Source organism: Ixodes scapularis, unplaced genomic scaffold (assembly GCF_016920785.2).
Source record: "Ixodes scapularis isolate PalLabHiFi unplaced genomic scaffold, ASM1692078v2 PGA_scaffold1__304_contigs__length_218370807, whole genome shotgun sequence".
NCBI lineage: Eukaryota > Metazoa > Arthropoda > Arachnida > Ixodida > Ixodidae > Ixodes > Ixodes scapularis.
In genome coordinates this window covers 33,730,810-33,758,115 of record NW_024609846.1, presented here as the reverse complement: position 1 = coordinate 33,758,115, position 27,306 = coordinate 33,730,810, and the positions used below count along the sequence as shown (strand labels likewise).

The 27,306-nt window shown below is 47.2% G+C and overlaps 1 protein-coding gene and 1 pseudogene across 1 annotated transcript; one reads left to right on the top strand and one right to left on the bottom strand.

The window, feature by feature from the left end:
- Positions 1–1,227: 1,227 nt before the first annotated feature.
- Positions 1,228–21,895, top strand: LOC121835675 (uncharacterized protein K02A2.6-like). Its single transcript, XM_042290123.1, has 2 exons — positions 1,228–3,246; positions 21,892–21,895. Exons 1-2 carry the CDS (start codon positions 1,415–1,417, stop codon positions 21,893–21,895), a joined length of 1,836 nt encoding a protein of 611 aa, XP_042146057.1. The 5' UTR covers positions 1,228–1,414.
- Positions 21,896–22,518: 623 nt separating this feature from the next.
- Positions 22,519–24,220, bottom strand: LOC121835674 (annotated as a pseudogene).
- Between the last annotated feature and the right edge of the window lie 3,086 nt (positions 24,221–27,306).

The following is a 27,306-nucleotide window of genomic DNA, read 5'->3' as shown; positions in this document are numbered from 1 at the left end:
CTAGAGGTTCAACTGACGCCAGTGTCTATGCGACTTCAGGCCTCCAAATTGAAGCAGACATCAACCAGTCTATTTTTGCGTGCTCATGTGCGTTCCTACAGGAAAACGTGCGTGCATTTTCACGGTTCGCCCGAAAATCACATAAATACTTTTTGCTATTTGAGTTGTACTGAATAGTGCGTACATTTATTGACACGGTAAACGTGTAATTCCTTTAGTTGTAGCATGTTTCTTCATCCGTGAACCATGTTAAACTTCGCTATATTTCAGGCACGAACCTGTGTTCCACAGAAGGTGTCTAAATTCGAGAGACGAATCTAAGCAAGATACCAATATAAAGTAATCTAGGGTGTGTCGAAAATTCGCTAGCATAACGGTGACGCTTATATATTTATTTATTTATTTATTTATTTACCCTAATGGCCCTGACGGCCTTTTGCTAAAATGGCAGTCCTGTCACAGGCATACGGAAATGACCCTATCGCGCATCTTTACGAGCGGCTAAAAACATTAAATGCGTAAAGAACGAAGTACGTGGGTTATGAAAAAGTGTCTCTCTTTATAATTTTCTAAGTCAGGCAGCCTTTATCGGTCACCTGTTTTCTGGCTTTGCCCTCTTTTCAAAGATTTCGCGCCCGAGCGGGTTTTGTTTCGAACTCTAAACAAGCATCAACAAGCATCTTCGCACATGTGCACGAGCAGAGAGAATACGGTGTGTAAGTTGGTCCGCATTTGTTTACCCCCCAAACACGACCACGTGCTTTTGTGTACCCTTACCTCAACCAATGACGGCGTGCGCTTGTCTGCCTGGTCATCGCGCCCTCCTTTCCCTGGGCGTTCTCTGTGTTCCCCTTTCATTGGCGTCCTCCTCCTTGCATTCAAATGCGCCAGAGACCCATATTGGGACACTTGTTCGCCGTATAACGCAATACGTGTTTTATTGCGAATCGGTCTTCATTTTTATCGTCTACAGGCATAGGGAGTTACTGATCCAGCGTTACTGCGTAGTACTTGCCGTCTTTCTTGGTTGTCCCCGTGATCTTCGATCCCATGTGTAGCAGCGTGGCGCTGCAAGTCACGGCGCACCACGGCGCATCGGCTGTGCGCACCCCGGTCACGGATGTCACGTGACAAGCGCCTATAAGTATAGCACGGTCAATAAAGAAGCCCTCTTTGCCCGTTGGAATGTCGTCTGCTCAAGTTATCACATTGGCGACGAAGATGACAACGCACCCGCGCTGCCCAGCGGAAGCGTCGCAGACGGCAGCAGACGAGCACCATACGAGCGGGGCCAACTGAACGGACAGCGACAGCCAAAGCAGCGCAGTCATCGCATCTCAAGCGTGCGACGGACGGAGCGGACACGACGGACGGAAGCCAGCAACCGATAAGTACACCGTCGGTTTGCCGAAATATGGCACCTCTTGGAAAGCTTGACGAATACGACGAAAAACAACAGAATTTTGACTCGTATTTAGAGCGTTTCGAGCACTTCGTTAGCGCAAACGACATCAAACCAGAAAAGAAGCTAGCGGTGTTCTTGACCGTTATAGGACCTCGAGCTTACGAAGTTCTGAAAAGCTTGGTCGTACCGGCAGTACCGGGAGATAAGTCGTTCGAAGAAGTGAAAGTTTTGCTGAAAAACCACTATAGCCCGAAGAGCTCGGTCATAGCGGAAAGGTGCAAATTCAACAGACGTGTACAAGAGGAACAGGAGAGCGTTGAAGATTTCATTGTAGCGCTAAAGCATTTGGCAAGGAAGTGTGACTTTGGCCAGTTTCTGCAAGATGCTCTGAGGGACAGGCTTGTGGCGGGAATACGGCGCGAAGAAACGCAACGTGCGCTATTCGCCGAAGAAAGCTTAACCTTCGAAAGGGCATGCAAGATCGCATTGGATCAAGAGCAGGCGGCACGACAGACAGCGTTACTACACGCCGGAAGCAAAGACGCGTCGTTGAACGAGATAAGAGCGAACCAGAAAGATAACGTCAATAAGCGTGACGTTCGAAAACACAAGCAAAGCAAGAAGTCTTGCGAAAGATGTGGAAGGGCGCATGCGGCAAGCAAATGTTGGTACAAGAATGCTACGTGTCACAAGTGTGGCAAGTTAGGCCATTTGCAAAAAGTGTGCTCGAGCGAGAAAAAGGGACCCAAGAACGCGAATGCAGTGGACTGCTCGGAGGACGATTCAGAACTGGACGTCTATCACTGCCTTAACACTGTGCGTTCGGGTTATGAAGTGAAAGTCAATGTTGAAGGGGCGGACGTTTTCATGCAAATTGATACAGGAGCGGCTGTAACAATTGTTCCTGAAAGTGTTGCGAAAACCGTGTTCCCTCATGTCAAGTGTGAGCCATCTCGGGTAAACCTAAAAACGTACACGGGTGAACGAATCCCGGTAAAAGGGCAATGTGACGTTTCCGTCACATACGAAAACCAGACTTTGAAACTGCCCGTTATCGTCGTCGATAACCAAGGCAAGAAATTGCCGTTGCTCATGGGGCGGAACTGGCTTGAGAGGCTCAGACTTGATTGGAAAAGCGTCATGTCACTGGAGCATGTAACTGATTCACACCGAATAGAAGCGCTGCGTAACAAGTTCCCGACAGTATTTTCTAATCAGTCTAGTGTCACGAACAACTATCAAGCGAAGATAGTTCTAAAACAAGATTGTACGCCGGTTTTTTGCAAGGCGAGACCGGTGCCTTACGCGTTACGCGATAAGGTTGGAGAAGAGCTGGACAGGCTAGAGAAGAGCGGGGTTTTACGCCGCGTAAGTCACAGTGAGTGGGCGACTCCGGTAGTTGTAATTCACAAGAAAGATGGATCACTCAGGTTGTGCGGGGATTACAAAGTAACGATCAACCCTGTACTAAAAACCGACCATTACCCACTGCCGCGACCTGAAGATCTGTACACTGCCATCGCAGGTGGCAAAGTGTTTTGCGTGCTGGATCTTTCTGCTGCGTATCAGCAGGTACCGCTGGCTGCCGAGTCCAAACCACTTTTGACTATAAACACGCACATGGGGTTGTTTCAGTTCCAACGCCTACCGTTTGGTGTGGCCAGTGCGCCAGCCATTTTTCAGTCCTTCATGGACGAGGTGCTTAAAGGCATACCTCATGTGGGATGCTACATTGATGACGTCATCGTGTCTGGAAAGGACACCCAGGACTGTCAAAAGACGCTGGAATGCGTCTTGCGTCGACTTCGTGACTACAATGTCACTTTGAAAACGGACAAGTGCCGTTTTTTTCAAAGCTCGGTGACCTACCTGGGTCACACGGTGAGTGCCGATGGCATTTACCCGACAGAAGCAATGACAAAGGCTATCACAGAAGCGCCCGAGCCCACCTGCGTAACGGAACTGAAGGCGTATTTGGGGATGCTAAACTTTTACGCTAAGTTTCTCAAGAATGTTTCGTGCGTAGCTGAACCGCTTTATCGGTTGTTGAAAAAAGGTGAAAAGTGGTCGTGGACTCGGAAGTGCAGCGAGGCCTTTGCTGCTACGAAGCAGTTGCTCGTAAACAGCCAGGTTCTTACGTTCTACGACGTAGACAAGCCAATTGCATTGCTGTGTGATGCTTCATCGTACGGGATTGGTGCTGTCATTTTTCATGTAACACCAGAAGGGGAAGAGCGCCCAGTGGCGTTCGCGTCGCGAACGCTCACGTCAGCGGAAAAGAACTATGCGCAGTGCGAGCGAGAAGCGCTAGCTCTGATGTTTGGTCTGAAAAAGTTCCATCGCTACCTGTATGGTAGGGAGTTCACTCTCTATACAGACCATCAGCCACTGCTTGGGATACTGGGGCACGATAAGCCTGTACCTACGCTAGCGGCAGCTCGAATGCAAAGATGGGCAATGATTCTTGCAGCCTATAGGTACAAACTCAAGTACCGTAAAGGAAAAGATGTCGAGGTGGCTGATGCTCTGTCTAGACTCCCACGACCGATGACAACAGCTGACGACCCTGCTGAGTGTCTTTTGTTGTTTGACAGTACTCCCTTGACCGCGGAAGACGTAGCTAGAGCTACAAAACGTGACTTGACCTTGTCTCGCGTAGCTAACTACGTTCTGAATGGATGGCCTGCCCAAAGTAGCGAAGAGCTAAAACCGTACCATGTACGACGTGACGAGTTGTCATTTGAGCAAGGCTGCGTCACCTGGGGCTCAAGGGTGATTGTACCTGAAAAGCGGCAGTCACAGGTTTTGGCACTGTTGCATGAGGACCATCCAGGTGCTAGCCGCATGAAAATGCTTGCCAGAAGTTTTGTATGGTGGCCAGGGCTAGACCTAGAAATCGAGAGCTACGTACGACAGTGTCGCGTATGTCAGTCTGTTCAGAACGCTGCTCCACCTGTACCGTTACAGCCATGGAGCTATCCAACTAAGCCGTGGCAACGAGTACACGTGGATTTTGCTGCTAAAGAAGGCCATGTCTTCCTAGTACTGGTGGATGCTTTCTCGAAATGGATCGAAGTGTGGTCCATGTCTTCCACCACTACTGGTAAAACACTCGACAAATTGCGAAGTGTATTTGCGGCTTATGGGCTACCAGAGGTACTGGTGAGTGATAACGGACCTCAGTTTGTTTCAGATGAGTTCTCTGAGTTTATGAGGGTGAATGGCATCAAGCACGTTAAGACGCCACCCTATCATGCTGCCTCCAACGGCGCAGCAGAGCGTCTCGTGCAGACCACAAAAAAAACTCTGCTGAAGCAATTGTTAGACGAGAAACAGAGTGGCAAGAAACACTCTTTGCTCGAACGTTTGGATAGCTTTTTACTGAGCTATCGAAACACCCCAAACAGTACCACTGGTCGCACTCCAGCCGAGCTGTTTTTGAAGCGACAGCCACGAGTGAAACTTTCTTTGCTTAAACCCGATTTTGTAAAAGCCATGCAAAACAAACAGCAGCACCTGAAGGAACAGAGTGATGCGTCGCGAGGTGCTAACCGGTCTTTTGTTGTGGGTGATACTGTGTTGGTCAAAACGGTGCGAGGCGAGCTAGTGTCATGGGAAGAAGGTGTGGTGACTCAAGTCGTCAGTCCTGTGACATATTTAGTGAAAGTGGCGCAGGTTGTGCGGTTCACACACGCCGACCACATCCGAGACCGCCTTGCAAGCCCGACGTCCCTTGCTGCACCGCCTACGCCGGAGGAGCCTACGCTCCCAGATGTTCCGGTGCCTCGAGAAACTCAGCCGATGGTGCCACAAGTTGCTTCTGCTGCTATGCCAGCGGACTCTCAAGCCGGCAGTCAACAAGCTACACGGACGCGTCAGCAGCCGCTTCCACCACCGAGTTCCACAAGTGCGCCAGTGACGACACCGGAGCCTTGTACTGAGGCACCGACTTCCAGAAGAAGTACGCGAGTGCGGCGTCCACCGGACAGGTACAAACCGGAGGACTTCCGAAGCTGATGTGAGGGGGAAGGAATGTAGCAGCGTGGCGCTGCAAGTCACGGCGCACCACGGCGCATCGGCTGTGCGCACCCCGGTCACGGATGTCACGTGACAAGCGCCTATAAGTATAGCACGGTCAATAAAGAAGCCCTCTTTGCCCGTTGGAATGTCGTCTGCTCAAGTTATCACACCATGCAGGAAAGCACCGACGACGTGTTCGCGGTAATAGTGCCCGACAATGCCCAGATATACATGTATGCAGCTATTTTAGCACTATGTTTTACGACATGTATTTGGCGAACACACTGTAATTGACCGATATTTTTATTTGAGTTATTAAAAAATGTTCCAAACTAATTACTACTTCATAATTATTCGTAATATTAGCTTCTGTATTCGAAAGCAAAGAAACAATTCACCCGCTTTTTCCCGTAGAAATGCTTTACCTGAAGTTAAGCTTCGACTGGTTGCTGTCTGCTTCGCTTTTTAACAGCACACAAGGGACAGCTAAATCTCTAGTGTACATTTAAATACGTCAATGCTTCCATCTTCTGGTATTGCATTTCAACGGGGAAAAGCCGGTGCATTGTTTCTTTGAGCTTGATATAAGAGCAAATGTTACGAAAAAGTATAACGCTAATAGCTCAAAACATTTCTCAATCAAGTAAATTAGAATATTGGTTAGCTACGGTGTTTTTGTTTCAAATTTATGTCAATAAACAACTGCTAAAACAGCTTCATACATGCATTTATGTGCACGGTCGGGCACTAATAGCGCGGCACTTTTCTGCATGGGGGATTTACGTACCAAGCGAACGGAGGACATCTGGAAAGACAAGAGAGACGCCAAGAACTAGGCAGAAACACGAGATCAGTAGAATAAAGTGACAGCCAAAATAATGCAGTCCGATTTGCAACATCTGAGTATTGCTTTTCGATGTTTATTCTCCTGCTCGCGCATATATACGAACCGAACATGAATATCCCCCGCACGGTCGAACTCTCAAAATAGGGGGAAGCCAAAAAACCGGTGCCCGACAAAAACTCCCCAGCATAGAAAATAATACAAAGAAATACCCCTCATAACCCGCGTACGGTATTCCTCACATTTTTAACGATTAACCGCTCGTAAGAGATAGTAGACCGTGTTTTCCCCTCCGCTAAGTCCCTCCGCTCCCCGGAACTCTACAGCCAAGGCCATCGGCACGCAAGCGCAGTGGCGGTTTTTTCGTAGTGGAGGGCTAGCGGGGGGGGGAAGGGGGGGGGGGGGGGAACACGGTCTACTAAAACTCCCTAGTTTTAGTGGACCATACGCAAAAGCCTTGCGTACGCAAAGAAATTGCGGGTCGGGAGTGCGAATACGCAGAACTCAATAGAAATGCTAGCGTATTGCGTACGCACGCAACGGTGGGGGTTTGTCGTTGCGGGCTAGCGGGCTTTGCAGGAAGCTCTCGAGAGATCTCGGGCCCAGCGAGAGCGCCAGTTTCAAGATGGCGGTTACCTCGACTGGCGCAGGAATGGCGACGTGGTTTTCGCGAAGTTCAGTGTTACGTGAAGTTGCGTGTTTTTCAGGTGTGCAATGGACCTTTTTCCAGTAAGGAGTGCCTCACGACGGTTTTGCCGCGTACTACAAATGGAGGGCAACCGGACTCGCCTTCTCCCGTAGGAACAGATTAGCGTCGCAACAGAACAGTGCCCCCCAAGAATGGCGAAAGGGCGGTCAAGGTCAAGGGAAAGGGTGTGCGCGTGCGCAGACGTTTACTGGAAAACGGTCCATTCTTTCCGGGACCTACCATGTTCGAGTCCAATCGCCGCGCAGCTGAAGGAGTACACAGTAGGGAGTTTTCGTAGACCGCGTTTCCCCCTCCGCTAAGCCCTCCGCAACGAAGCGCCCTGCGCCTGCGCTCCGATGGCCTTGACTGTAGAGTTCCGAGTATCGTAGTGGGTTGCGGAGAGCGTTGCGGGACGGCCAAAACGATCTTCGAAAACTCCCTAGTGAAAATGTTCACCGCTCGCAATGTGCGTGAATGCTGCGACCTGGGCGGCTAAGCTCGGCACGGAGAGATCAAGGCAAGTTCTCCGCCAAACTCGCCGCCCGCCGCGATTGGTCGGCGCCATGCATGACGACACGCGCCGTCACTCCCTAGATTGTGACGTCAGAACGGAGGGTTTGAGGCCGTCTTACCGCTCATTCACACTGGAAGCGGATCCGCATTCGCAAAGCGGTTGCGAACGCGGTTGTATAAAGATCCAATACAATTGCACGCGCACTTGATGTAATCGTGTGCGCGTGCAATGACACTGTACCTTCATACAACCGCGTTCGCAACCGCTTTGCGAACGCGGATCCGCTTCCACTGTCAAAATCAAATTGGACGTTTGAGTGATTTATACAGCGTAAGGTTGGTCTGCCAGTAGAGGCGACACTGGTTTACACTCTAGATGAGCAATTTAGCCAGTGCGGTACAACCGCTAGCCTGGGGTCTTTAACGTGCATCACGCAGTAGTGATACACGACCGCACGCCGGTACGATGCTCACCCAGATCGAAACGGGCAGGGGTGGGGCTCGAACCCAGGATCCCTGGGTTCTGCAGCGCGAGCTTTCGCTCCACGCGCGTCGAGCTGGGTCTGCGCTTCAGCCCACTCGGCCACCGATCCCCTCCTCCAGTGTGAATTTAGAGTGGCATATTCGGAACTCGCGTCGAGATGCTGTGATGTCATTGTGACGCGGCATACGGGGAAGGCGTGCGCGTGTGGCGCGTGGAACACCAATCTCTGCATTCTCCTTGATGCTTGGGTATAATATAGCGAATGGTCTATTCATGTCCAGCTTCGGTTTTTTACACAAAAAGACCCAGTGTTGCGGTCTGGCAGGGCATGCTTCGTGGTTGACTTCAACCGCATAAATTATAACAGCCGCAGTACGCTTCAAGCAACCGGTAACTCCGACTTTCTAAGAGCACTTGCCGGAGTTCAAGCCGTGTTCGCAACAGCGCAGCTGTGCACGAAAAGACAATTTGAACAATCAGTCATCCTCACCTTTGTCCGAATAGCTCTGACTTTCAAGAGCGAGCTAAAGCATAAAGGAAAAGGGTATTCATCTTCCGGCAGATGTCATCTTCCGGCAGACGCTGTCTTGCAGTTGCGAGACGCACTTTTCTGTCGACAATTGTGCTTGTGCTGGGATGCTCCATGCTCATACTTATTCACCACTCGCAGGGGCTGCGGAACCTGGGGGGCAGGGGGGGGGGGGCGTCCGCCCCCCTTATGATTTTTCGTAGGGGTCATGCCCCCCCGACGCTGAAGGCTGACCCACATGCTACCGCGCCTTCCAAGCTTGAAGCCGAATAAGAAGGGACAGCGACGTTTTGTCGGGTAGTAAAGCTGATACCCCTGTTAAGTGCTGGAGTAAACGTTTCTTCTGAGCCAGCCTTGAGGCGCGCGTATTGGTCACATCTTAATCATTGGTAGCGGGACGGGGACAGCTTAGGAAAGGCACCTTTCTACCATTCCTTGTCATCGGAAAGGATGGCGGGGAGGAGGCCTCCCTCCGGCTCTGGATCAGCCTCCCCAAACGTAAAACCTCTTGCCGCGGGAAATGGACTGTTTCCAAAACCGACGCGCCCCAATGCGGCGAAATACCACGCAGTGCACTCTGGGAACTAGTTGGCCACTCAGTTTCGGTTTCGACTGAGCAGATTCATCTCATGCTATCACGCCGCGACCGAACGCGCTGCTTGCGTTTTCGATTATCTGACTTTGTTTCCGAATGTACAATACACTCATTCTCGAGCGACACAAAACGAAGGCCGGGGCACTTTCCTTGGTTCCCGAAACCCCGGATATTATGAGTGCGTATGCAAACGTAGTAAGACGTGGCTTAGTCACCTCATCTTTGAGTCCAATTTCAATAATCCCGTCTAGTACCAGTGAACTACAAGTGAAATTCGGTCACCTGGAGCATTACACGTATTTTGTTTGCCAAACGTCCGCTTCTTGTTACTTCATTGGGCGAAAAGCAAGCCGCATCCTCACAGGAGTATCAAAGTTGAGCCCAGCGTTGACGCATGAACTTTTAAGGAAACGCAATAAATTCGACCTCACTATTGCACCAAAGTTACTATGATGTCGTCCTCGTGTCATCATATATCCCCCAGTCATATTTTATGCTGATAGAAGATTAAGTTTTCGCAAACGCTGAGCCTCGGCTAGCTACGACGGAGGTTTTAACAAGCGTCCCCTACTCCTCGCTAAGCCTTTTTGGACGAGCTTTTACTGACGCCGAAGATCTGTGCCTGAACGGTGTGTCTGAAATTATCTCGGCATACTCAGGCAGGAAGAAAGCAAACACATAACACATATTATGGACATTAGCAACCGTCAAATGCACTTTGAATAATTTCGTTTGTTTGGCGCACCGCATAGGGGTTCATGCCCGTCCGGCGTACTTCTGGCGAATAATGCGACATTTTTCACACAAGTGCTCGACTTTTGCTTTCTTAAAACGGTCTGTATGCGCGAATGTGCCTATCGACAAACACACTGTTTACAAACAAACCCGTGTTTGCCCACCAGGTGAGGGCACTGCGCGCGCGCAGAAACCAGATTCGCCCGAGGCGAAGCATATGCGCATGCGCTGTGCCGACAGCAGCACCACCGCATCGGCGTGGCGTCGGAGAGTTGAGTTGGTCTATACGATTGCAGGATAACTTTACGCGCATACGCGATGTTGAATATTAGTAAAATGCAAATGGGTGGGGAAAGCTTCGCTTCGTGCAGAGCTGCGGGTCAGTACAGATAAGAGATAAGAAGTGTGTTATAATTCAATGGCACCTCCGAGTTTTACCACGCGTACACAGGCGTATTAAGAAGATCGATAATTGCAAAAAGTTATATTTCGTCTATGGACGCACGAAACAAACTTCCTGATTAACATCACTAATGTAAAGGCGCGAGCTCGATGTATGCATACTTATTGGTGTCTACAGCTTGTTGATTCGTACACAAGCAAGATTCCCGAGCTCCCACTCCCAGCACTGGCTCGTCCACATACCTCGAAATGCTAACAGAATGGCTAAGTACAAAAATACAACAAGCATGTCTTAAGACAAGCTATACGTCTCGGGCTTGTGCTAAAGCTTCGAGGTCTGACCATCTAGGTTAGTTTAGAGACCACCAATGACGCTCTCGGGGCCAGAAAACATGAGATAACGGCCGTTAATAGTCCATGCTCGGTGTGTAATCTCTTGTCGTCGTGTCGATCGAAACCGAAACCATGGCACTCTCCTCCCTGGCCAACTAGTTCCCAGAGTGCAATGCGCGCCGTGTTGCATGCAGGGCTTTATGGAAGTAGTCTATTAGTCTCTGGCAGAGCGCTTCGACGAACAGCACTCTGGAGCATATGTCCTTGGAGGGACTGCACACTCTCTTTGACGAGTTTTGCTTGGGATCGGCTCTTTCAAGCTCGGCCATGCCAATCCCGTGCCAATTCAGCGCACTGAACCCATAATGGCCGGAGAGGGTTCAGAACTTCAAGGGGCGCCTCCCATGCTATAGCATGGGAGGCGCCCCTTGAAGTTTCTGCACAACGCCTAGACGCGAAAAGCATTTTTGCCATCCGTCAATCATTTTCGTACTTTTGTTCGGTGTGACAGGAGAGGCCACGGAAACGCTCTTGCGTGCTAGAGATGTTGAAGATCTCTTTTTGTTACACAGAAAAGATTTCGGCTAAACAAAGGTCGCTTCCTCCATTTCGCTTTTTCCGCGCGTACGATCTTGAAAGTTGGGGGGGGGGGGGGGGCGGGGGGGGGGGGGAATCTGCACTGCAAGAATGTGAGCCTTGACCCCCGCCCCCCCCCCCCCCCCCCCCCCCCCCCGGTCAGAATTGACTTCCGGAGCCCCTGACCACTCGGGAGACCTGGCACAGAGCCAACCTTTCTGTGAGGAGGTTCGCCTCCCTCAGAAAGTAATCAACGTTTTTCAACAGACAGAGAGCGACAATATTATTGCAACGCGGCCGCAGTAAAATCTTAATACGTTCGTCGCCATTGCAACTGAAACCAATGCTAAGGAGGGAGGTGTTGCGCCAGGGCGCGGCGCCACTAGTACTGCTCCGGCGCGCCCCTCTGGGCAGATGAACAGAACTATACATAATATAGAGTTCTTGCACAAGACCATGATTCAACGCTACTTCCGGTTCAAACATTTCGCTAGAACCTGCCGGAATTCATGTTGGAGGCATTCGTCGATGCCGTCTTTTGTGTTCCTTGGGTCCGTGTTCGCGCCGTAGTTTGTCCGCTCACTCGAGGTTTAAAGGAGCTGTGCAACGATATTCAATTGGGATGTCTTTCTCTCTACACGAGCTTACTGGCACACCTGGGACTCAAGGATACTCACACGCAACGCCATTGGCCAAGAAACTCCTTTGTTGCGGTGTAATTTCAAGGACAAAAGCGATCATTTTCATTCAATCTCTCCTTTGCAAAATTTGATGACGTAACTCGGGGATCGCAGGACACCCAAGTGACGATATTTGAATGCGGTTCATAGATTGGACCCGAGCATTGCGTGGGCAATCGACTTGGGCTCGTGACAATTGCTAGCTCGAGAAGCATTCGGGTTGTGACCCGTGTCCAATCGCTGCAACGACGACAACAGCCGAGCCATAACAATGTCTGGAACTCAGCGCGTGTCCTGCGCTTTGCCAACCCCAGCGCGTGGCTATGATCAACACTGGCGGCATATAATCGGCTCCAGATCACGTGGCCGCTTGTTCTGGCTGCGAGTTGAGGGGGTGAACGCTGCTCGTTTTTCTTTAATTTTTTTCTGGGACTTCTATTGCGTGGGGTCAAAAACGAACGCGTGTTTCATAGGTCATTAACGTTAGGGATCCGTTTTAAGCGGTATTTGCACAAAGTACAAAAATTGTTGCGTAGCTCCTTAAAATGGCCAGTTGGGTGATAATTAATTGTTGCACAATACAGCTACAACCAGCACCATTTTTTTTCTAACTTTTGGCCATCATTAGGAATTAGGACAAGGCGACGCTTGAGCAATCTGTTTGCAGGCGTCATGAATGGCTCCGACGGATGTGCCGGCGCAATCTCGACAAGAAAACTTCGTATCAACTAAGCGTTTGGGGACTGCACTTCGTGTTAGGCGAGAAACTTCTTTGCGATCGACTAGGACAAGTGAAGCAGACAAAATTGTTTGCAATGCAGCTCCAGCCTTCATCTGTGTAGCCATTCAAAAAGTTGGAGGACCGGCTATAGTGCTTTAAAGTTCTGCACAATGTCCCCCGTTGATTTCACGTAAAGGTAGCGGGACTAATCGTCTTGTCAGTCACCGCAAACGATCAGCATATGACTCATTTTTTGCCGTCCGACGCCGCTCTTGGGAGCCGTTCAAGTGCCGAGCGACGGCACTCCACGCGATCAGTCAAGTGTCGTTCGAGGATAGTAAACATAAGGCAAGCTTATTAATGCGAAAGCATTAACTGTCCCATGGAGCGAGCCGACGATATCAGCCGCGAACGGCAGATGAACTCCCGAAGCCGCGATCTGAGGCGTCCCAGCTTTGAAACTACGCCAAAAGCCACGGAAAAACGACAATGATATGAAGCCCACGCGCGTCAGTTTCAATTAGCGCCACCATATGGCGCTGCGTGCCTTCGCCGGAGCAGAAATGGTCGAGGCGCCGAGGGGATCAGAAGCGGCCGCGGCGCGAAGAATGACATTCATGTTTTTGCATTCACAGCTCATAACAAGTGCTTAGGTGTACCTTGAGCCCTTTCTGACCTGTGTTTAATCGGCTGCTCGCCAATAATTTGTTTTATCTTCAAACGCTAGCGAGGCAAACGCCAGGGCTCTACGGCACTACTGCTACCACAATAGGGAGTTTTAGTAGATCGTTCCGATACCTCCGATAGCCCCGATAACGATACTATGCATGCACAAGGGAGGCGGCGGCGAAGTATCGGGATATCGTTATCGGAGTCATGGGAACGATCTACTAAAACTCTCTAATGACCTTACTGAAAAATAGCGCGCGCCCTCAAGCGGTGCGCCATTATGGGAAAATTGAGGGTCGCTACTAAGTCGTCTGCTGCCACCACCGTATCGCCTGCGAGAAACACTTTGCCTACGTTCGAGTTGGGTCCCTGTGTACGGCAGACGGCAATGTATGCAGCGCCCTGTGCTGTGTTGCGTTCCCCACATGAGGTGAGAAAACCTCAATCACAGCACGTTTGTCCACAGCCCTTTTTTGGATAGGCCATCATTCTGGATGGGCCACCATTCTTTTTGAATGGGCCATAGCGCGTGGGCCACGTGCAAAAAGAGCGAGGTATAACTCACGCATCTAACGTGTGTGTGTGTGTGTGTTTTCCTTGTTTTTTCTTATTTTTTGTTGTTGTTTTTTCACGGGATTAGTTGAGCTAGTTGGTACCTTTTATTTTTCCAATAAAACCAGCCAATAAAAAAAACAATGCAGCTCGTCCCAACAACGTTCGAAGACCGTTAGCTCGCCTGGATGCATGAGTAGATTAAGAATGGTGCTGCAGTTCGAGCGGCAGAGTGGGCTACGCATGCCAAAGCTCGACATGGCCAGACTTGGCTTGGGTAAATGGCGCGACACCCTCGCTATTCCCATAATGACCCAGAGCGCTCACTGGTGGCGGTGGCGATTCCAGGAAGGTCATTTAAACGCCGAATGCCTCCAACATGGCACCAAGGCACTGATGGCAGACGACAATGTTGGTTTCGATTTTGAGGCTAACCGGAAGTGACGACAGGTACAAAAGCCTATTAATACGTTCAGAAAATGAGCCCCGCCACTCGACTCTGTCGTCTGTGGCGTCGTCCACCGTTGACCCTGGCATGATTCTTCCCCCTATTACTAGGTAAAACGCACCTTACAAAAAATACACTTTTGACGAAACGTTTAGGTTGCTACGTACAGGCGTTGATTTGTTACGGGCTGATCTTTAGATCGAGATTCGGCATTTCAGGCAGTTTATTTGTGACAGGACTGATATATTAGCAATATGTAAGGGTCACCGAAATGCTGGCGAACCTTGAGCACACGTTAGATTATTTTACGGTTATTATTTTGCTCAGATTCGGATCTCGTGTTAACACGCCTTCTGTGGGACGCAGGTTTGGGACTGAAATATAGCGAAGTTTAACATCAATCACTGATGAAGAAAAACGATGCAATAATTACTCTTTTACAATGTTTATAAAGGACACACTATTTACTGCTACCCAAACAACAAAAGTCATTCATGTTATTTTCCGGCGAAGAGACAAACTCATCGAGCGTTTTCCCATAGGAATGCACACGACCACTGCAAAAGTAGACTGGTTGCGGTCTGCTTCAATTAGCATCCCGGAAGTCGCATATGCAATAGCGCCAGTTGAACCCCTAGCGTATGTTATAATAAATATACGGAAGACAAAGGCTGCCTTTGTCTCCACTGCACTGGTCGAAGACGTTGGAATGCGAAAGCGAAACACCGCACGTCGGTGTTCCGCGTTCTAACACGTTCGGCGAGTGCAGTGCAAACAAAGGCAGCTTGCTTTAGGCCTAGCCACTAATCGTTCCAACCATAGAGTTATTATAATGTACGCTAGAGGTTCAACTTTCGCTAGTGCCTATGCGACTTCCGGGGGGGCATATTAAAGCAGACAGCAACCAGTCTACTTTTGCGGTGCTCCTGTGCATATCTATGGGAAAACGCGCGTGCATTTTGTCTCTTCGCCGGAAAACAACATAAATAACTATTGTTATTTCGGTTGTACCGTATAGTATGTACCTTTAATAATAATGTGAAAGTGTACTTGTTTAAAGTACAGCATTTTTCCTTACCCCTGAACGATGTTAAACTTCGCTATATTTCAGGTCCAAACGTCCGTACCATGGAAGGTATGTAAACAGGAGCGACGAGTCTAAGGAAAATAACGATCGAAAGGAAGGTAGAGTGTGTTCAAGGTTCGCTAGTATTCCGGTGGCGCTTATATATTGCTAATATGCCCGTCCTGTCATTATATAAAAATGACTCCATCGTGCGCATATTTACGATCGGTGAAAGAAATATTCGAACGTAAAAAATAAAGTACGTGGGCTACAAAATGTGTCTTTTTTTTATTTCCTATGTCGGGCAGTCTTTATCGAGCACCTGTTATCTGGCTTTTCCCCATTTGCAAAGATTTGGAACGTGCGGGTGATGATTTGAAGTTTGAACCCAGAACAAGCACCTTCGCACATATTCATCAGCAGAAAGAATAAAGCAGTACTTATTGGTTAGAAATCGGAATATATTACGTGGCTTTCAATTTATTTTGATCGTCTGCATGCACAAGGAGTTACTTATTCAGTGTTACTCCGTAGTTCTTGCCGTCTTTCTTAGTTTTCCAGGTTTTCTTTGTTCGTTTGGCACCTCTATCCCCCATGCTAGAAAACGCCGACGCCGTGTTCGCGCTAACAGTGTCCGACAGTGCATATAAATACGTGTACAAAGCGGTTTTAGCACCGTTTTTCATGAAACGAACTTAAAATAAAAACACCGTAACTGACCAATTATTTCGTCTGCATGACTGATAAATGTTCCAATCTGCCTATTACGTACCAATTATTCGTGATATTCGCTCTTATAATCGAGCGCAGAGAGAAAATGCACTCTCTTTTTCCCATAGAAATGCATTACCGGAAGTCAATTTTGGACTGGTTGTTGTCTGCTTCAATTTACAGCAGCACACTAGCGCCAGTTGAACCTCTAGCGTACATTATAGTAACTCTGTGGTTCCAAGCAGAACTCGGCGCTCTGGCGTTCCTGCGAACTCTCGTCTCCTCCTCTTGCTCAGTTTCTCTGTTCAAGGGCAGTATTCACTGAATGCATATTTGAACGCGCACTTCTCTGCACATGCTCAAGACGATATCAAATGTATAAGCTGATAAATGCAGAAATCTTGGCGATGTGTAATGCTCACTCCAATATGAACTGTGGAAGCTTTCAGTGAGCGCGCGTTCAACAACCGCGGATTCGATCGTTTAGGGGTAAAGGCTCAGGCTGTGTCTTCCCTGTGGAATTGCACGGGCCAGGGAACACGGGTCACAAGGCGTCAGGATGTCGGGACAGGGAACGGAGGCGGAAGGTCGGCTTTGCGTCTCGTTACGGCCTCATGAGGGGCGACGAAGTTACGGACTGGTGTTCAGTCTGCATCTGAAAATCACTGCCCCGACGAGGCGGACTGTCTAGATGATGATGGTTGCGATGTTCAGTGTAGAGGATGACGATGAATATGCACATCTACCTTACAACACGGTCGCCTGCAGAATAGACAGGAGAGATTGCGATGTTTCATCGACGGCTGTTCACTAAGTAAACGGTCTCAGCCGCTGGCATTTTGATGGTAGCCTAACTCATTGAACTTAGAGTAGAATCCTTGTCGGTTCCGACGAGGCTTGTCGTAAACTCGAGCCTGATATTCCTTTTTCCCGAGTGTAACTAAGCAAAGCGATGGGAATATAACTATTGACACTGTTTGGAAACATAAGTTCAAAGTTCTCGGTTTTTTTTTTTTTTTTTTTTTTTTTTTTTGTATTGGAACCGACTGGGTGGTTCGCAGTATTGCCGGTATGCTGCCAGAAAGCGAAATGAAGCCATGAATGCATTCCAATCCACCTAGTGAAACAAATATGTTGTGGACGAAATATCACGAGAGCACGTGTTCACAAAACTAACTTGTCTAAAATGTCGCAGGGTCTATACAAAGCGTGTGCCTGCCAAACGTTCGTGGCTGAAACGGATTAAACGTTGCCGACGAAACGCATTTCGATTAAACTATACCAACCCCTATTAGCCCGGGAAAAACCGAGTGATCATCGATCACGTAGCGGCTCATGACGTCGGCAGGTGGGTCGTCTTGGGAAATGGGAGCTGGCTATTCTCTTCTCTTGCCAAGAGGAACGTTATGCGAGGAGAAGATCAAAGCAATGGGCTGTAGTACATGCCCATGCTGAGCCTAGATCCACCTACCGGTAAGTTCGTCTAGAATTGTCCGTGCTTAGCTCATGTTTGTGCTAAAGGAAGTTTGAGTAGGCTGACTTAGCTTATGCGTTCCATGTTTCGAAACTGTAAGGCTCAAGGAGAGCCTGTGGCATCATCCTCTCAAAGGATATGAGTACGAACTGAGAGAGAACGTCAGAACACAAAGCTCTGGTTGGAATGATTTGTGGGTAGGCGCAAAATTAGTATTAGTAGCCTCTCTTTCTACTCCCTCTTCGAACAAGTTCGAAAACGAACGCTAATTGCCGGATGCTGGCGTTGACCTTCGAACGCGGTCGAGCGCGAAAGCCGGAGCTCGATGTTCCAACCAGCGCTCGGCGCTCTGACGTCCGCACGCGCTTTCGTCTTTTCCTTCCCCACAGCTTCTACCTGTGTACAATAGAACACAGATTATGCACCTACCATGGCCTCCTCTATACTCACAAAGCCCGGCAGTTCGACGACGAAGCCACAGAGTGCCCGGTCGCAGATTTGGAACGCGGTGATCTGCCAACAAGGAGCATCAAAGAACCATTTCTCTGGGCACTTGGACGTCAGCGCACAGTTTTTGCAACGTCGAGGACCCGAAACACACTTCTTCGCTCAGGAGAAGTGTGTCTCGGCGTCTCGCCGCAGTGGGGCGCCAGTCACTTGGCTCTCCTCTCATCCGTTGCCTGCCGCTCCACCTTTTCCATTTCGGCGGCCGCTTCTCGTTGCGATCTGCCAGGTTTTGTAAGTATATAGGAGGCTACTGAAGATTTCTGAAATTTTGAATTAATTAAATCGGAGTAAACGAAAAAAAATATACGAGTTGCCGAATTCAAGTGCAATATTACAACGAAAGAAGCGCTTATATATTTGTCAAAGAAAGTAACTTAAGAAAGCAAAACACCAGAAAGACAGGCTTTGACTAGAGGCTTAGCTTGACCAATGAGTCAGCGTTTGATAGCCAATATGAATACTAAATTTCCTGCTCGAGGAAAGAATTGTTTCTATATATAGTAAATAACACCATAAGAAACACAGGACGTGGCCTACTGTGTTTACGATTCTTATTCCGACATTCGTTCTTTGGCGTTTTTAATTATCGGGTAATTTTGCGATGGTATTGTCTGGGAAGCAAGAATCGGATGATCGGGGAGTGGCCACGGCTTAAGCTGTCCCTGACTGTACGGTGAACAAGTATCCCAAAAGGCGTCTTTGGCGCGTGGGAGCGCGGGAAGGAGAACTCTTGTCAAAAGGGCAAAAAGGCGAACACGCAGGGACCGCACGTTGACGAGGAAGCCACGCACGTGCCTCCACTGGTTCAAGTCAGGGGGAAACAGAAGGACGTGGGCGCATTTGGCGGATAAACAGAGGCACGCGGTGCGCCAAGACAAGACAAACTTGCATGCCGTATAGAATGTGGGATCAGAAGCATCTGGACTTTCAAATCGTTCCTCCGATTTCGTGTACTATGGCCAGGTGCGATTTATATGTACGCATAAATTTTGCTATGTTCGTTTCTTTTTTCAACAGGAATGCATGGTTCCAGTGGTCCCTTCCATTAAAGTTGGAAAACACTTACTCGTGTACGGAAAAAAGATCGCGGGGTAACGTCCGAGAACTTTGAAGTTACACCGGTCAAGCGTATGCAACGCTGATTATATATAAACAAAAGTAAATAAACTTCCTCTCGTTTTTGTGTTGTCACCGCAGTCCCGTGTAATTCTACGATTATGAACTTACACCAACTCACTTGCGCCCTCACGTTTTGTTCCTTAAAAGGAGCTGCATCACACCGATTCAGTTTATGTAGCATAATTCAAAGTGTTATGGTTTGGTCACCACAAAAAGAAAATACTCGCTTGGCTCGTATGATACATCAGGCTGGGGATTTGCTGTAGCGCACAAAAAAAAATGATGAAGCGAACACAAGTTTACGCGACACAGTGGCACCTTTGCTTTGTCCTTTTCTACAGAACTTCTTATTTTTGATAGCTTCCTACCCAAAAGCTTTTCAAGTGTTCGATTTCGGAGACAGAGTAATTTGGCGAGAAGAAAGGGGGGGGGGGGGGGGTGTTCTAAGGATTCAGTTTTACGGCGGTTACCTCTTAAATGGCTACTTAACGCTTCTTTAATTTGTTAAAACGAACAAAAACACACTTAGGTGTAAGTTTTCCACAATAACCTCTCATTGTTCAAGTACTAGAGCGAGCTATTTTAGTCGCAGATAAAATGTTTAGTTCAATAATTAACGAGTAAACATTGTCACGAGTTTGATTATGTTCTCCTCTATTACTCAATATTGTAGTGAAACCGTGGACAGGAACTTTTGCGAATACCTTGCTTGAAATTCAGGTTCTAAAAATAAATATTTTGCACCACAATACATTTTGTTCATTAAACACCTTAAAGCAATTTTTTCGATAAAGCTTCTTCTCCCAGATTTGGAAAGTAATCCGTTACTTGTTCAGGTAATTTTGTAATTGAGACGTTGCTTTTTTTTCGGAAGTACTTTGTAATGTAATTTCGTAACAAAATTTTGATAACGGATTACTTTAATTACTCGTTAGTTTTTTAAAAAAATATGAGCATAATTCAGTAACTGGAGCAATACGAGCAGAACATTCAGCAGCATTAAAAAAGCAAGTTCAACAAAATAGAAAACATCAAAAAGGGGATAATAGCCGAAAAGAAAATACGATTTTTGTATGACCGGTCACTAGAACCACTAGAGGAATGGGCAAGGCATGCACAAGTATACAAATATAAATATCAAGTAAGACAACGCCGCCTATACTCGGCGACAACTTTTCTTGGTAACGCAGTGGAGGGCACAGGCACGCGTTTCCTCTCTCTTTTTGAGCGCTGGATAAAGCTGTGTGCGGGCTCTCCTCCTCTTCACTGCATTGCTAAGAAACGTTGTCGCCGAGTATAGGCTCTCCGTCACCTTCTTTCGTGTTTTTCTTCTTCTCCTGAGCAGCAGAAAAGTCTTCCTGTTTATTTGTTTTTGTCTTTTACACCGTTTCACTTTTTCCAACTTCTTCGACGGCGGGAGACGTCGAACGCGGGTCCGTACCCCCTCGATTCGCGGGTTTACAACTTGCGTAACAGATGATTTAGCCTCGCGCAAGGGGGTCGAACACTCTTTGTCTTTGATGTGCGCTACTGTATTCTAGCACGCCCTTGAGGCACGATTGCAAAGCTCCCAGCGCGAGGCTAAAAGCATCGTCTTCGAAGGTACGGGCGATACCTCTTTTGCTTTACTTTTCTGGGCATGGTGGTCGAGTCCACTCCTCTCTTTACAGTCATCTGTCAACATAAAGGGGGGGGGGGGGGGGGGTTAAGCCATCAAAGGAGTGCTGACAAAGATAAAGAGGACGCGTAAAATTGGTGCGATCCTCTATTGTTTCGTGAAACCGATTGCCACCGCTTCTCTCGCTCTCTACGGCGTCCCCTCTCCTGGGCTCTACGAATATTGGTGTGAAAGTGAGAACCGATAAAACGATCGATATCCCGTAACCGCCACTTTTTCTCCGACTGGTAGTGTTTTTGAAACATAGAGTTTCCGTCGTCTCCACGGCCATCTCTTAATGAGGTGCTCAAACTTCAGGACATTAAGGAGAACGGAAACCTAGAATATCAGTGCATACTTTGCTTGCCAAAAAAACACACATTGTCATCAGCAAGAACAACAAACTCTGATCATCGGAAACACATCAAGGTAAGCTGGAACACCTGCATTCTGCGTTGGCTGTACATTGTAACGTTAGAACCAAGTTTTCTTTTCGTGTGAATAACATGTGAAACACCCGAGTTAAATGGGATCTTTTGTAGATCTCTTCGTTAGCTCCGAACCTCGTAGCGGAGGTAGACGCTGCCACTGAGCATGCGCACCGCTAGCTTTGTCTGCACAGTCCCAGGGATCATTTCAGAAAGCCATAAGCTAGCGGGGTGGCGGGTGTGGTTGCATGTTTATGTTCCTAGTTAGCTTACAGGTGAACGGATTAACCTTACATGCACTCTTTCCCTTAAATGCAATTTTTATTTTTACAAGGATTACCATAATACGGGCATATGAGAAAGGAAAAGTAGTGTAGCCCAACATTTTTTTGTAAATTTCAAAATTGTTTCTATTGTTTTCTTGATAAGTGTGCGGGAAAAGTAACGGGAAAGTAATTTGTAACGTAACGAGTAAAATAATCCGTTCATTTTCAGCGAAAGTAATTTGTAACGGTAATCCATTACATTTGAGGCTCGGTAATATGTAATTCTAATCCATTACATATTGCAAGTAACGCGCACAAGTTTGCCTTCACCTCATAACAATACTGAGAATGTGAAATACCATTTTGGGTACAGCCTCGAGTCTGGTGCGACGCCAGACGAATCTGTACCCAATTTTGACCACTAACATTAATATTAGAAAAGTAAGAAATCTGAATAAATATTTTACAGTTGATCAGATTATTGAATAATAATAATAATAATAATCCTTTATTTGTATCATGCCCCCAAAAAACCTATTGGTTACAGTGTGGTACGTGGCACATAAAAAGTTTAAAAAAGGGAAAGAACAGAGAAAACAGTACAAAATCTCATACGACGTGGGCTTTCGATATTAAAACATTTCACAAATCAGAAATCAAAAATCTGCATATCAAGTAGTCGTTTGAACGCAGCAAAATTTAAAAATATGTCTACATGAGTCGGAAATTCATTTAACCCTTTCGGCCCTGATTTTTTTTTTTTTTTTTTTTTTTACAGTGCAGATATTTTTTTTTCGCCTGAACTTTCTTAAATACATTTGTTAAAGGCCTTTGCAACGAAAAGATTCCTTTGGTACTCAATATCATTCGAGATTGCGTCATGTCCTATATGTAGGACGTCAGGGCTTGAAGGTTAACAAAATGTACAAACGCGAAGTCGAAAAGTGAACTTTATTTTGCCGAAAATTGCTCGGTCTGACCACAATTGCTTGCCATCTTATATGGAAAGACAGAAAACAGTTCTTTACGGCGCATAAGAAGAAGGTTCACATTGCACTCTTGCGCTTTCCTGCACAGTTGCTTGCCAAGGTTGGAGCTATCGTGTGTGGAAAGCCAGAAAACAGTTCTTTCCACTGGACAAGTAGAGGTGAACGTTGCACTTTTGGCATTTTATCTTTGGCTTTTCTGTACACCCTTCCAATTTGCATCGCTGCTGCTCTCTCTCTACGGAAGGCCAGTGTCCAATCTGGTCGTGCCTAACATCGTGGACTGGTCTCAGTGTGGTGGCGTTGGGCCTCTTGAGCGGTTGAAGCGGAGAGGTAGATGGTCGTCCTCGCTTCCGTGGCAAGTTCAGGGAACAAGCTTTTGCCAAGCTCTCAACTACAGCCAGGGTGAACTCTAGTAAGTCCATCTGCTCCTTCGTGCTGATGCCTCGGAGCTGGGCATGATGCCTGTACACGAGCCAGGAGTTGGTCACTGGTCACACACAGATGGAAAAAGTGCACGATTACACGGAGCGTCCATTTTCTTGAACGAATCGAGGTCCGGTAGAGGGACACCAAAAATCTGTCTTCTCTACCCCTCCCATGCTTTCGTTGTACTTCTTTACAACTGCAGGGCGTTTGACACTTATGTAGTCACCGTCTGCTTTGCTCCACCTGGTCACAACATCTTCGTCATCAACGCCAACACAATTCGACGCCAGGTTTACGGCTCGATTGTCTATCCACCTTGTGATTACGATTTTGCCATCACTGCTCACTAGGTAGTCAGACGACCCTCTGCCTTCCTTTTTCAGCTGCCTCAGTTCTGCTTTTTTGAATAGTACAAGCAGCATAAATTCTTTTCTCCACAAGAACACGGAGCACCGGCAGGGAGGTAAAGTAGTTATCGAAAAACAACTTGTCATCAGGATACCCGATGCCATCAGGTATCCTTGCTGCTAAGTGCAAAACAAACGCACCTGTCACACCAAACGTTTGTTTGTTTTCAGAACTCAGTTTTGTTGTGGAGCCCTGATAAACGATGAAGTCATAAAGGACTCCCGACGCACCACACAACATGAATACCTTCACGCCCCAAGGGTTTGGTTTGCCTTTGACGTACTGCTTGACATCAAGCTTTCCTTTGAATGGAATTATTTGTTCATCCACGCAAAGGTGTTCCTCCAAAGGAAGCTGACGGCACCTTTCTTGGGACGAATTCAGAAGGGGCCTCACTTTCCAGAGACGGTCATTGGCGTTGTGGTTGCCATTCACATCGACAATATAAAGGCAATTTCTGAGCTTCACAAAGCGGTTTCTTGACATGCTCACAGAAGACAAAAGTTCGGTCTTGAATGAAGGCTTCCAATACAAGTGCAACCGAGGATAGCGTATCACACCCGTTGCCAAGTGAAGTGCAATTTGCCTTCTGATTTCTTCTTCATCTATCAGCACTGATTTTCCATCATGGCAAATTGAGTACATGTTTGCCTTATCGGCTAGCTCAGTGAACACGCTTTTGGGCACATACCTTGAGAAGTACTCATATGGCATGAGAGGAGGTCCAAGATAGGCATCGTTCTCGTCAGAAACTGTCTGAAATTGAGTACATGGTTTTTCAAAAACTTTCCTGCACCAGGGCTCGGGGTCTCGAGCTCTCGTTTCATGTTGGTCATCCTCATCAGAAGAGTCGGACAGTTCCTGCGGGTTGGCCCAGTCGTCATGGGCCACATCGGCAACTGCGCTGGCTTCATCTGTCTCGTCTTCTTCATCATCAGCGTCGGATATGTCGCCATTTCCCAGCGCGGCAAACATTATATCAGGATCTTCGAGACGCGGCCTTCTTGGGCGTAGTGATCTTCTGGCCGAGTAGAATACTCCAGGAGGTATTGTCCCACCTGAGCAAAAAATAATTAGGGCAAAAATAAAAATTACGACTCCTATAAAAGAAAACAACAAGCACACAGTCGCAAAACCTCCCACAGAACCCTGTTACCCGTTGAGCCCTGGCGTCCTATTTATAGGACACATACAACGTGACAAGCCGCGGACATAATATTCATGCCAGAAGAACCCTTCTGCTACCACTACAGCCTTGAATATATTAGGAACAATGCACGAAGTTCTCATCGTTAACACTCGAGCAGCTATTGAGTAAAAAAATAACATACATGCGCTCACCTTTGTTGCCGCCGTTTTCACCATCCGCCATTTTGTTTGTGTACCACTGGAGCTTCGGGGAGGAGAAGGAAGAAGCAAATGATATCCATGCCATTAAGGATGTTTTCGCCACAGGCTCAGTTCCTGTTTCGGTTTCTAGGCAGTTTAGATTTCATTTAATACTTAGCTTTCTTCATGTCCTTTTTATAGGACACCAGGGCCGAAAGGGTTAAACATTTGCATTCGAGCCAAAGGGGACGGTCTCGTTTGGATGGATGTATAAAACACGCTTGAGTTTCTAACGACACGGGCCGGTACATGAAAGTTTAAAGGGGCGATGCAACGATTTTTTTGTATTTTGCACAAATACCGCTTAGAACGGATCCCTGACGTTAATGACCTGTGAAATACCCGTTTGTTTTTTACCACACGCAATCGAAGTCGTAGAAAAAATAAAGAAAAACGAGCCGAGTTCTCCCCCTCAACTCGCAGCCAGAACAAGCGGCCACGTGATCTGGAGCCGATTATATGCCGCGAATGTTGATCATAGCCATGCGCTGGGGTTGGCAAGGCACAGGACACGCTCTCAGTTCAAGACATTGTTATGGTTCGGCTGTTGTCGTCTTTGCAGCGATTGGACACAGGACACTACCCGAAGGCTTCTCGAGCTGTCGATTATCACGAGCCCAAATCGATTGTCGGGGTCCAATCTATGAGCCGCATTCAAATATCGTCACTGGGCGGTACTGCTACCGCCCAGCTACGTCATCAGGTTTTGCGAAGGAGAGATTGAATGAAAAAACTCGGCTTTGTCCTCGAAATTACAGCGTAACAAAGGAGTTTTTTGGTCAGTTGCGTTGCGTGCGAGTATCCTTGAGTCCCACTAGTGCCAGTAAGCTCGTGTAAAGTCAAAAACATTACAACTGAATATTGTTGCACCGCCCCTTTAAAGACGACACTAGATTGCTACATGTTTGGCCGTGAACCACTTTGCATAAAAATATAATGTCACGAGCAATTCTTCTGTTTGACAGGTTCTGTATTGAAAATTCTCTAAGAAGGTATTCATAATCAAAATAACATTTTCTATCAAAATATCTAACGTAAACAAGGCATATAAATCGCTTCTGAACTATTTCTATCCGTGCAGCGTCGGTTATTGAGAGCGAATTGCACACTGGACTACAAAACTCAAGTTTAGCTCGTACAAGGGAACAAAACAATCTAACTACGCACATTATATTTGAAAAAATCATGCGTCAAACGTGATGTCATCCTCATTGTTCTAATGGCAGAAGCAACAATTTGTATAACATGATATCAAAAGGTAAGATTACTACGAAATAAAGACCAAGGTCACGAACTTGCTCCACACGTTCAATAGTAGAATTGCCGATAAAACATTGATGTAAATTCTTCCGCGTTTCCCAACCATAGAGAGAACTTTTGTTTTATCTGGATTGACCAGCAAAAAGTTACATGAGCAGCAGTTTGAGATACATGATACATCTTGCAAAGAGCACAATCACCTTCCGACTGGATTCTAAGATAAAGCTTAATACTGTCAGCGAATAAGAGCAGTTTCGCGTTTTGTATGCACAATTCTATATCACTGGTGTATATAAGAAAAATCAGCGGCCCCAAATTCAATCCCTGAGGGACTCCCGAAGTTAGAGTAAATAAATCTGAGAAAGTGTTCAAGATTTTTATTCTACCCTTCCTATCCGACAGATAACTATGAAACAAGTTTAAAAGAGACGACGAGACGCCGTATAAAGAGAGCTTATACAAGAGTAAGTCATGATTTGCCTTATCGAAGGCTTTTGATAAGTCAAAATGCACAATATCAACTTGCCCACGTGTAAGAACAAATCGGACAGTATACTCAAGGAGAGAAGAAAGGTCCATTTCTACAGAACGCCCTTTTATAAATCTATGTTGAACGGTGCCTAGTTTTCGACTAAAGTAAAAAGAAAGACGGCCATGTAAAACTATCTCAAAAACCTTTGAAAAATAACACAGCAAAGATACGGGGCGGTAGTTACCTTAGACGCGTCACCGGCTTTGTGTATTGGCACTCACTGACTTTTTTTTTTTTTAACGTGGGAATACATCATTTCTCAGCGATAGGTTAAATATGTGCATAAGTAAAGGGGCAAACAAATCAGCGCATTCTTTAATAATAAAGCTAGGTATTGTATCATCTCCCGCTGACTTCTTTGGTTTTAATTTTTGAATCGCCTCTAAAATTTCATTTATATCGACCTCACTAAATCTGAAAATATTGTTACAACCAGTAAATAATCGAGCTATGGCGAACATGTGCCTTTAGCTACACCCAGCATGGGTGCGCTTTAGCCACACCCGAGCTGGGTGTGGCTAAAGCGCACACCCAGCTCGACGCACGTGGAGCGAAAGCTCGCGCTGCAGAACCCAGGGATCCTGGGTTCAATCCCCAGCCCTGCCCGTTTCGATCTGAATGAGCATCGTACCGGCGTGCGGTCGTGTATCACTACTGCGTGATGCACGTTAAATACCACAGGTTAGCAGTTGTACTGCACTGGCAAAATTGCTCATCTACAGTGTACACCGGTGTCACCCCATCCTGGCAGATCGACCTTACGCTGTTAAAATCGCTAAACGCCCAATTTGACTTTTTTCATGTGTTCTCGGTTAGGAATTAACATGGTGATTCCTCCTGATGTGCATGAATTCATATTATGTAAACGTAGATGTGGTAT

Coding starts and splice junctions, on each gene's coding strand:
- LOC121835675 (XM_042290123.1), top strand. CDS start 1,415: ATGGCACCTCTTGGAAAGCTTGACGAATACGACGAAAAACAACAGAAT.